The following is a 12,389-nucleotide window of genomic DNA, read 5'->3' as shown; positions in this document are numbered from 1 at the left end:
GCAGCTAATAGCACATTTTCTTTCCACTCGCTACATCTTTGCTTTAAATCCAGATGAGTCTCACTATCTCTTAGTGTGAAGTATCCACAGATCTAGCCTTGCCTTGAATTTCTTACTCTGTCTACCCATATTGATCCTGCAATTGTGCTGGACTTACCTAAACAGGGTGGCCAGTTTTCACACCTTGAGTTGTTTCTATCATGCATATACCCATCAATCCACATAAGTGCAGTAGCTCCATCGTCTGAGGCAACATGACATTTTCCAACTTGTTTTTAAGCGTGGCATCTCCAGCGTAGACTAGTTCTCTTTGAGGAGACAACAAATAGGATCTGAAACGTGCCATGCATTTTCAAACCACAGTTTGTCCCTTTATATCACCTCTAAAATTTAATTATGCAGAGTATGCCAGATGCCCCTTTATAAATAGGGGCAAACTCCACTGCCCATTCTAATAATTGAAATTAGACACCAGAGGAAATGTCTTCAGTCTTGAAAAGGAGTAAGTATATTTTAGTGCCTGATCTGAAAGAACTGTTCTCCTTTTGTGAGCAAAACTGCCTTTACACAGGCAAGAACCTGCCATTAGGAATACTCTTCTAGCATGAACATCTATGCATCATCTGACTAATACCAGTGAATGCTTCCAAAAGATACACCCAATAAAAGTGATACAAGCTCAATAACATTTAGAAAGAGCTGTGAGAACTTTTAACACACCTTATGTATATGACTCACATGCATGTGAGATTTGAAGCAGCTGACTGCAAACAGTAGGAGAGAAAAAGACCAGCAATATATCACCTCTAAAGTTCAAATATAAACATTCAGTCATCCAGTGTTGGCAGCCATTAGCTCCTGCTCAGATGCTAAAAAAAAAAAAAAAAAAAAAAAAAGTGTATCCTCAGAGTCGAGAGAGTGCTGATCAGCTTTAGGCTGCTCCCTGGTCTGCCTTTTCAAGATAGCACAGAGATGAAGCCAGTAAGAACACTTAAGCACATTTCCTAAGCATTTACAGCTTGATGTCCCAATGCTGCTTTAGAACCCTTTGAAGTCAACCCCAGACTGCTTAAGGACAGCAAGCACCAAATTTGGCTACTTGCAGTGACAAAAGCTAGAGCTGTTCTTGCCACTGGAGAATATGGGAGAGGGCACCTGGGATGAATAGCCCTGGGAAACAAGCCTCACTGTCCCCAGCAGCCTGTGGTCCTGGGCTGCTGCCCAGTTTGTCTGTGCTTATGGCTGGTCTAGAAACTGCTGTCTCTGCAAAGGACTTCTGCGCAAGGAGTTCAGGTGAAAGGTTGAGAGAGTGATCAATGTTACTGTTGCCTCCTCACTCCCATCTAGACAAACATCAAATAAGCCAACTACGTAACTGGAACACTTTAATTGACAATTAATTATGAACCAAAAACATTGGTCGTCATCTCTGTATTCAGTGGGTTAACAAACACTTAAAAAAAGTTTTATTTTTAATCCAGATATTTGAGCTTTGCTTTCTACAGTCTTTGTTTCTTTGATTGTTTTTGAATAAAAAGAGTTCTGGTTCTTCTTTTTAAAGGAACTTTTTCAAGGCATCGGTCTGTCATTGATGTACATTGGCAATTTTTCCTTTTTGTAGCTTATTCCCCCCTCATCCTCCCACCTTTGCAAAGTCTTGGTTCTGCTATCTTCTGGCAATTGATTTTTCTTAGTGCCCTGTGTCGCACCAGACACTGAAATGGCCTGTGGTTTCAGAGATATGAGCTAGCATAAACATATTTGTGCTTCTAGGAGTTTCTTCTATCCAATATGCATATTTATGAAAAATTTTTCATTAGAGCCAGATTGTTGAAGCGCAGAAAACAAGTGCTAAGGTCAACGAAGTGACAATCACAGCTGTCTTCAAAATAAAGAGATACAAGCATTCATGGCACATGAATGGCATTAAAAAGAGCCAAGGCAAGTGTGCCGGGGTTCCTATTCTGATGAGGAGGGATAGGCAGAAGGCATCATGTAGCAAGATATGAGGCAGATGAAGTATGCAGGAGAAATACGAGCCCCCCCCCCCCCCCCAAATATTTGGCCACTAAATAATGGCCATGAGGGTGCAACCATCTTTCCTACAGGACACCTCTGTCTAGTTTAGAAAACTCACAAGTGATGAGCTGAGCCTGAATTATTTATGGATTTTAAAAGGGGAAGAAAAAACAGAGGTACAAAAGTTAGCGTTATACAGAGATTTTAGCAGGAATAATACTAAAAGGCCATCTTACTTATAAATGTGAAAGTGCTTTCATTTGCCCTCACAGTCCTAAAGGAGCTGTATTTTGCAAGAAAATAAAACAAAAAACATCAACTACTTGAAGTCTCTCTAAAACACTTCAAAATCACTTTGGTTTATAGGCATGCAACACAACCATATGTCCAGTGCAAATATGTTTAAGGATTCAATAGTAAATGGACCACTAGAGGATTTTTTAGTCAAGAATTGCTCAAATTTACTATATTTTTAAAAGAAAAAACTATTTAATAGATCACAGGGCTTAACCTGGTCTGACTTCTGTTTACCTAATTTCATCTACTGTGCATTACATAGCAGTTTCAGCTAATGAGCATTAGTTGGGCTGTACAATGTGTTTACCTAAGGCACATATTTACAGAAAGGCAAATCAGTCTTCAAAGGCAACCATGTTTTAATTATTTATACACTCTTACACAGCAAGAGCTCTACTACAGAGTCTAGGTAAACAGTACTGTGGGTTTTCTCATTGCCATCACTGTTCTTATGCCATGCTACTCCACCCCCTACTTTTAAGTGTTTACCTATTCAGAAAAGACAGTGTTCAGTAACCTAGACAGTGAATTTACGACGTACTGACAACGCTATACTAACTTTCCTCAAAGATAATCTTAATATGGACTTAATGAATTATTTTGCCTAAAGGCGCTCTTAGTGTGCATAAGGGACTTGCCCACACTGGGAGATTCCATTAATCCAAGGTGAGGATTTCAGTGTGCCAAATACCGCACATGGGCTCCTGGCTGTGCCTGTCTGGACAGTATTAGCACAGCGCAAGTACCTCCTTGCTTCGAGATTCACACCCAAGCTAAATTCCTGGTTTATGCGCTGAAGGGACAAACCCAAAGAGAATCCAGGTTGGTGCAAACTATGCCTTGTACATTCACTTTTCATATCCCATTATGGCAATGTAGTAAGGAATTAGAAAAGTGTTATTGCTTATGGTCTTGGGAAATTTTAATAGCTATGCTAAGCAGTGCCTAGGCACTGTGCCCCCAAATTCCTTGTAAGGTGAGATTCTTGCAAACTTTTTTTTTTCAATTGATAGTCAGAGCTGTTACAGAATGGATCTGATTTTCTTACTGGGAATAATTTCCAAAATAAAAGAATCATATGCCATTACAGACAAGCTCTTGAATCTTCCATACAGAAGCCAAAGTTAAAGTTCCACACAGAAGAATATACCGTCTCAAGCACATCTATGCCAACACTTAAGATTGCTAATGCTTCTGTTTATAGACACATCAATAATCCCAACAACAGGTCAAGGTCACAACCCCCAAACAACAAAGTGAAAACCTAGACAGGAGTTTTATAGTGGTGATAAAAGTAGTCCTTTCTGAATATCAGCTGTCCTACAGAATCCCCACCAACATCACATCCCACCATCCATTTGGTCAACAGCTTCAGATTTCCCCCTAACACTGGAGTTGCATAAGAGCCCTGGATGCCAAATACCTTCTTTATTCCACCACGCAAAAGATAATTTCCACACATCCAAGGATTCATCTTGACCTTCACACTCCCGCTGTCTACAGGGATTATTTCTCAAGTTCCAAGACTCTGATCAGCCTCAAGCAGCTTCCAATTACATTACATAGTGTTATATTATGTCAAAATAATGTAGAATTTCTCCCCAAAATTAAAATGCTATGAGATGCATGATGAGCAGCATTAATTCTTGTGTAGTAGTAGCAAAAAGCCTAAGGTCCAACAGCTTGGGAACCATTAAAAGTAAGATTAATATGCATTATATCAAAGGTGTGCTAAGAATCCTCCTTATGAACTGATGCAGCCCATTGATTCCACTGATGACAGGTCATGAGACAGCAGACCTTATAACCTTGACATTATGCAGAGCACCACTGTTGCTAGATTTTAAAAAGCTCTAGAAAGAGCTAAATGATAATTCTCTTTTCCTTTGATGACACTCTAATTAGTAAGGTAGCAGCAGTATGGACTAGTTTAACAGGAGAATAGACATGACAAAAATGGAAGGAACTCTGAAATCTTTCAGAAGTTAAACTACCAAATAGACTTGAATTGAAATGTGTTCTGGTACACTCAACTTCATTGGCATATATGACTGACTTCTAAGGCAATAGACTTTTGTTTAAAATGAAAAAATATTATTTTGATAGAGTGTCCTTTATATAATACCAAGCATACAGAAATAAGAACAGGTCCATCTTTAATTAAAGCTAGTGAGGTTGCAGTTTTAAACTCCAAAGCAATACATAATGTTTAACATAATACAAAAGAAAAATAGTTCCAATATTCAAATTAAATCTTCTAAGGCAAATAAAGTTACTGGTTTTAGAAGAAGAATCTAGCAAAACATACAAACTTCATGGAGAGGCATAATCTCTCTTTTAATACGAGAAATTTTTATTATGGTAAACTGTTAGTTTAGCACAGAAAAAATACATGGGTTTTTATGGTATTTGAACAATGGCAAAATTGCTTCAAAAAAAGAAACAAGGAAGGCACCTGTAAGTACTTTTTTTTTAAATTTTATCATCACTTGTAAAAGAATTCCAAAATGAATTTTGGCATAATCTGGCAAGACCTGCAAGTAACCACTGAATATTTATTTCTCCAATCAGCATTCTTTCCTCTAACCAAAAATAGCTACTCTTTTCAAAAAAGCTCAGGATATGCATCTCTATGCTTACCCTAATGAGAAATAAGTCTCAGAACAGGAAGAAGGGGCAACACAGAGGAACATGAGAACCAAGTGAACAGATCGTGGAGAAGTTAACTTTTCTAAATTATCTATGGTCTATCAAAACTGCATTTCTTTTAACAAAGTTACGCCCTAATCCATAAACGGAGAAGCCTTAAAGGGCTCTAACATAAGAAACATTCGCACATACTGACAAAGGCAAACCAACCTAAACATCCATCCTGGTGGCTCAGTTGTGGATCAGTGCCGTTCGTCCAAGTTTTAGCTCTGTTTCCCTAGACCATGAGATACTTTAAAGCACTCTGTACAAATTATACGCAGTTTGATGAAATATTTGTAGGTGTTCCCGATACTAGGAGATATTTCAGACTCTATTTTTAAGAACTCAAGTCATGGGATTTATGAACAAAGCAGTGTCAAACATCAGGAATAAATCTGCAGCTTTTGAAGCCTCAAAAACCCACACCCCATGCTCTGATATTACAGCCTTTGATGTGCATCATTCCAATTATATTTGTAGCAGGAAACCAAACCTGAACAACTACAGTCAGAACTGGAGCTGCAAGCATCTTAATAACATGATGCGACCGTTCAGTGAATCAGTGTCTCAAACAATAGACTAAGATGTACCATCTATTCTCCTACAGTGTTTTGTCAGTCTAGAATGAAATGCCATAAAAACTGCAAATAAAATTACAATTTGCTTGGAGACTAGAATTTTCTAAAGCATGTTTCCCTAATTTAAAGGGTTTGGGGCTAGAGGAGAGAGAGAAGAGTTGTTTCCATTTAATGACTCAGGCAGTTTGGTTTAGATAGCACATTTGATTCGGGAATCTATTAGCTGGTAATGACTCTGCAGAGAGAAAAAAATGGATTCCCTTATTACTTATTTGATTAGCAATGTCTGTAATTCCATGATGTTGCAAAATAGCTCAGCATTAGAACTGAGCTATTTTCCATCGTTTGCAGAAGCATAAACACTGTTAAGGCCTGGTCTCATGCAAAACACATACATGGAAATTCTGCAGTAATCTTAGCAGCACTACAGGAAAGTAAAATTAGATAATGTACATATAGAAGATTAACTTTTGAGAAGTGTGCATGTGAGAAATCATAAATATTAAGATAAGGATGACAACAACTTAAGTAACTGCTATTTAAGCAAAGAGATGCAAGAATGCTAAATTTCAAATGACCTTTTAATAGAGGAAATGAGGCAACCGTTTGATTAATGACAGCACTGTAGACCCATACTGCTAAATAACATCATTAAAAGATAACTGCACTGAAGAGATTAGAAGGGCAAGAAAGCGGAGGGCAAATATAATTGAGGGGAAAAAATTAAGCCCCAGATGTCTGATTTGCCTTTTATTTACAACAGAATAAGTAGTCTAGTAAACTAAAAGGAGAAACACTCCTGTAAAGTCAATACCAGGAATCTGCCCACCAAGCTGATATGAAGTTGTATTTTATTACAGGGAGCCCAATGACTAATTTTTCTATGTTAGAACAGGGAATAGAAAGTAAATGAGCATAAAGGTGAACAGATACAGCAGCATTCAACCTTAAATGATGAGCAGTGTCTTAGGAACGAAATGTTGCTTTGTACATAGCTTTTTTCACCTGGGCTATTAATACTTTGAAAAACAAAGTAAGGAGCCTAATTGTCCATCAATATCCATGCTCAGACATTGCAACAGAGAGACTGAGACTTACCAAAATGCATGTAGCAAAATAAGGACACACACACAAGTAAAAAACCCCAAACTGAACTTCTGGTTTCTCCTCAACCCAACACAAAGTGACATCCGTTCTCACTCAGAAGTCTTCTTCTAAAGCTTTGAAGCAACAATGATATCCACCAACCTGCAAGGCCTACAGCCCAGCAGATACGGTATTGCCAGTGCTAGAGACAGGCTATAGGCTTTGCAAAGCCACAGGAGTAAGGCTTGTTGGTCATATTTTTTCTGAACTTGTTTTAAGCTCCTGTGGCCTTCTGTTTAACTCATTTAGTTGTAATAGCAGTTCTCTAACAACCAGGTAACTCAGCCTCATCTGTTTGAGCTTTAACTTGGCTTTACAGGATTGCACAGTCTAATTTCTAATGATACTACAATTTTGAAGCATTTCTTTTAGGTAAAGACAGTAATACCAAGTAGATATTCTGCACAGAATGAATTACTCTTTCAGAAGAAAAATGTGGTGTAGAGGAGTACAACCATGGGATGACAGCAGAGTTATTGAATGTATGTCACAGGATGACACCAGAGGGAACAGGGCTACTAAACAACTCACCAGGTCAGCTACTCATTAGAAGAAAGTAACCTTAGGAGCTGAGTAAAGCCAATTTCAGGAATCCAATAGATAAAAAAGAGAGAGAACAAAAGACAAGTATTCTATATATGTAAAACGTAGCAGGTACAGTGAAAAACAATATACCAAGTTGCAGACCAGTAGACCAAGCTCAACCACAGGGCTTGAGAGCACCAATAGGCTTTAGTTGCCAGAAACAGCCTCCTGGGGACCCACAGCATCATTTCAGCTCCTGTTGGGGCCCCAGGTTCTGCCTGAGCCACATCATTGGCCTTCCTGCACCCAGCCCTATCCCCTGCTCTTCCCAACTGGTTGGCTGGGCTTCCCAGCTTGACCTCAGACCTGACTGGTCCCCTCATGTTTGGTGACCTCCAGATAATCAACCACTTGTCAGTGCCACCAGCACTGCCCACTCTGCTTGGGGACAGCAGGTCACCACAGCCCTGCTTCCTAGGGATTGAGGTATGTGTTGGAAAAAGGCATTTAAAAAAAAAAACAAAAAAAACCACAACACACAAAACAAAAAACCCTACACAACTCTGAGCAGATCCTCCCAGGAAGGGGAAGGACTTCCTTCATCAACATCCGTGTTCTCCTCCCAGTGAAAAGCCTGATGCACTGACAACCCACCATAGCCCCCCACTCCAGCTGCAGCCAAGCACTGTTGGACCCAGAGTTGCTGCAAAAAGGGGAGCATAACATCAGGGAAAGGGGTAGACACGAGGAAGCATGTGTATAACTGTTTTACTGGGACTTTTCTCTGTAATAGTGTTATTTTATTTTATTTTTTGTTAATAATTAGGTCTAGATGAATAATGATTCTTTGATTATACTGTTAAGATTTCAATTAGGCTAATGTTAAAGTCGCAGCTTGTTCATAAGGTGACTTTCTTCATCTCAAACTCCACATGCTGTAGTATAAAAAAATTGCAAAAGCTAGGCAAACTAGGCTGTCATTTGGATGCAATGAATTCTGCTTCTAGCTTCAAGAACATTTCACCAGCTGAAGGTATTTCAGATTTTGTATGCAAACCCCCAAAGAAAAAGAGATTGCCTATTTTGTTTCAATAATTTTCATTTTCTGCAGAGACAGAAAATGGTATCTAGGTAGGAGCAACATAATTCGTGCAAGAGCAGGCAAACTAGAGAAGCAGTATGATTGAGTCAACCTTCTACAACACCACTGTTGTGCCACTATTATAGATCTTCAGGATTTGCAAGTCTGAGGCACTGTAGTCCCTTGGTCTTTTCTTCCTCCCTGAACTCAAAAGAATCCTAACTCCAGGTCCACAATGCCAGCTCATTACATCCCCAACACGTTTTTGTGAAACATGCAATTTTGGTATTGATTCACAAGCTAATTCTCCAAGAATCTGTTGAATTTTTGTAAGAACTTTTAGACTGAGATTATTTAGAAGAAAATCAACAGTATTCAGAATACTAATTTTCTGTTAATCTAAAGCTTCATGTTTAAATGTGTCATATTCCTCTGAAATTAGAAAACTATATCAAAATGGTACAAACACAGACATCTAGAAATAGCAAGGAAAGCTATGAATATTCCTGTGGGTGAAATTTCGAGACTTGCATTCAGGCCTTAGAATAAATTTGCATAGCTCTAAGGATATAATTAGACCAGATGGAGCATCATACTTATGCACCTATGCTTCCAGGAACCACGTGTCAAGTTAGCCTGGTTATTTCTGAACAACATCGCATTGTTTTACAGAAAAAACATGCAAGGGTAAGTTTCCTATGGCGCTAGAAATGCTGGATGACAGCAATTATAAGGTGGGGAACAAGTTAAATCAACAAAGCACATCAAGGTTGTGTAGTCTTGCTCCAACGAGCGTTACTTTGCAAGTGTTCATGTGCCCTGCAAACACAGGTATGCCATTTTAACAGAAGTAGTCAGTCATGCAACTGTTTGGTATGACTCCACCAACATCAGAAGTTTGACCCATACTATTACATGTTATTAGCAGTGTGTTCTTCTCTGTGGTGCAATGGCATGCAATTACTGTCATATTCAACAGAAAAGAAATGCATTTGATTTTAAAAAAGTCTGTCAGACAGCTAAAACTTCATTAAAGCAAACATTAGCACTAGTATTTTACATCAAAAGCATTTTTATGTTAAAAATACTGCCCAACATTGTCTTTGCTCTGAATATATGAATATAAGATAGAGAGCGCCCTTACCTCCTCTTTTGTTTAACTTGGCATATCCTGGCACATAGCTACTTGTCATAGATGATGAACTGCTGAAGGAAGAGTGGGGTAGCGCGGAGACCAGAGGTTCATCGCATTTTTCTGAAACACAAGAAAACAGATTTGCTATATGTTGTCATCCAGTCAGATACACTAAGGGGCAATGCAGCCATTCTTTTTATTTTGTGTAATACCACAGCCTTATTTTTGTACAGGGATGCATTTGGATAGAAACATTTCCAAGCAGCAGGAAAATGCTATTGGCCCACTTCATTTTACACATGGAAAAATAAAGCAAAGGGAACTAAGAATTTTTTCCAAAGACTTCAGCAAGGTTAGGTAACAGTAACGCATAACCGTGGGCCACCTCGCATTAAGGCTACTATAAAAGTCACTGTTATTGTGAAAGCTTCATAAAAAGCAGGTAAGATAAACTTTCAGTTCTGTGATAGAAGTGGTGATAATCTGATATTTTAGTACAAAAAAGGAATTAGCACACATGAATCAATGCCTATGAATTATCACATTACAGATTTACTGAGAAAATAAGTTAGGGAAATAATCTTTAATAATCTTTTTTTAGCATAAGCTCTATAATCCATTTTGAGTACTTCGCTTCTATTTTACTTGGTATAAAGAAGATTAATTTGGTATTAACATCTAAGATGAATGAAAAAATCCAAACCTTTGTCTTTCTAATAAAGAAAAAAGTTTTTTTAAAAAAGCAGATTTCTTTTAAACTATGCAAGTTCAAATGAAAAAGCTGGCTGTTGATTCTTCAAATGCTTAGAACAGTTAATGTACTGCCCTTTGCTCTGGTTTTTCCTCAGCTGCTCCAGTGGATGTGTGAAATATGTAGGTTAAATTACCCATATGTAGGTTAAATTACCCAACTACATTTTAGGTACATCCTCACCACAAATGAAAAAAAGCAACCTACACCAATCAGTTTGATAAAATAAACAAATAAACCCCCCCCCCCCCCCACACACACACAGAGGATCTGCTATAAATGGAAACCCCCTCAATTTAGGCACCTGGAAAGCAGCACACCTAACACTACGCCACACGAGCTGATTTAGGTACTGCCCTTCGGTGCGCACAACCCTCTGATCTGGTCAGAGCCTAAGCCTGGATCACGTGTAGAGAATCAGTTACAATTCCCCTTTTGAGGATAAGATTAAGTAAAAGTAGGGATTGTAAGTGAATCAAGTCATTTATTACGCAGGGCTCCTAAAAACTTCCAGTCCCATGTAATGAAAAATAAAATGACTTCGACAGCAACAGAGACCCAAGCACAGGAACACAGAAGAACGTTGGCTCACGAATCGGTATTCTGACATTTAACAAAATAAACTATGGGAGATTTGTGAAGGAATTCTAAGGAAGAAAACAAAATTCATGCCAGTACCAGGGCAAGAGCAAAGGGCAAATGCTTTGCACTAAATTAAAGACCAATCCCCAGTACCTTTAAAGTTTGCTAAGGCTGTATTTAACAACAGGGTTTTGACACAGGAAGATAACGTGTTTAAAAACACTAGTGTCCACGCTGCAGAAAAGAAACGTTGATATCCATCTCCTCCCCGCGCCATGCGGCCCATTTTGCGACCCATCCACCAGCGCCCAGGCGCATCCCCAGAGGGACGCTACTGCCCCCTCGCTCCACCAAACACCTCCCAGAGCAACGGTCCTACTTTTTAGGATCCTGGCCAGCAGACCGAGTTACCAAAGCACGACCCATGCATTTATCTAGTCTGCCTTTGGTGGTCTACAAACATTGGAGGTTGGGTTTGGGGTTTCTTTTTTTGTTTGTTTTTAACTTGAATATCATTGGCAAACTGCTCTCTACTACTTCACACATTTAGCCAGCTAACACCAAAAAACAGTCATTTGTCATTAATCCCGGTGACTAGATAAAAACGAATAAAAAAAAAAGGATAAAACAGGAGAACACTTAAGTACTCTAACTACTCATAGCAAAACTTCTTTATAGCATTTTCCTATGCTTGTCTAACATGACATTTACTGCAAAGTAAAAGCATGTCCTCAGTAATACTGCAAGCTTAAGCTGAAAATCTTCTCTCTTCAGTTTTGTTTGCTTTTTTCCTCTCCCATACATTTCCACATGAACTCTTATTAAAGTCAGTTATAAAGAAAAATGAAATTAAGCTGCTAGTTACACTGGAAAATATAATCAGATTAAAAAAGCAAAACAAAAAATCAGAAACAAGTCCGGTTATGTACATCTGTTTCTGTAACATAGCCCAAATATCATTTAATGTGTGCTCACACTTACTTGTGTGTCTACATACACACACACAAATATTTATTAACACAGACATAGCATTAAGTATGGAGACAGCGTTACCAGCATGATGTAATCCTCCTCAGGAATCAGCAAGCCTACTTTACCCAACACAGGGCTTACTCTCTCTCATGCATGGGCAGCAATGCCAAAAGAACAGATCTGAACACACTCCTAAAGCCTTTTTTGTCATACAGCATTTGATCCTACATCCCTTGTGCTTCCAAATGTCTGCTAGATTGAATTTGAGAGGGATTTCCAGTATTTAAATCAAATTCTTAAGTTAATATAATTTCCTCCTCCTCCCCCCATTTTCTAGATGATCACAGCACTTCTTTCTTACTGTTTTCTCTAAAGGGCAAAAAAAGAAAACCTTGCATCTGTGCAAAAGAATAGCAGGAATAGGAAGACCTAGTGGCAAAAAAAAAAAAAAAAAAGTTCACTACTGTTGCAGTTTGATAGATCATTGAGCATAATGGGAGGCTACTGGTCACTGTAGTTTAACAATGTTTGTAAAACAAAAGAGCTGTCCTAATGCACAACAGAAAAGCTCAAAAAAGATAAAGTATTACTGAAATCTTAATTTTATACTGT

At 38.5% G+C, this 12,389-nt stretch overlaps 1 protein-coding gene across 1 annotated transcript in view; it reads right to left on the bottom strand.

Annotated features, from left to right (window-relative positions):
• Nucleotides 1-12,389, bottom strand: part of CNTNAP2 (contactin associated protein 2) — a 1,147,482-nt gene that overhangs the window by 787,452 nt on the left and 347,641 nt on the right. The window contains exon 2 of the mRNA XM_064506638.1: nt 9,482-9,592. Within this exon, the coding sequence (XP_064362708.1) occupies nt 9,482-9,592 (111 nt within the window). The remainder of the gene's footprint in view (nt 1-9,481; nt 9,593-12,389) is intronic.

Source organism: Dromaius novaehollandiae, chromosome 2, assembly GCF_036370855.1.
Source record: "Dromaius novaehollandiae isolate bDroNov1 chromosome 2, bDroNov1.hap1, whole genome shotgun sequence".
In the NCBI taxonomy this organism is placed as follows: domain Eukaryota; kingdom Metazoa; phylum Chordata; class Aves; order Casuariiformes; family Dromaiidae; genus Dromaius; species Dromaius novaehollandiae.
This window is presented reverse-complemented; position numbering and strand designations above follow the sequence as displayed.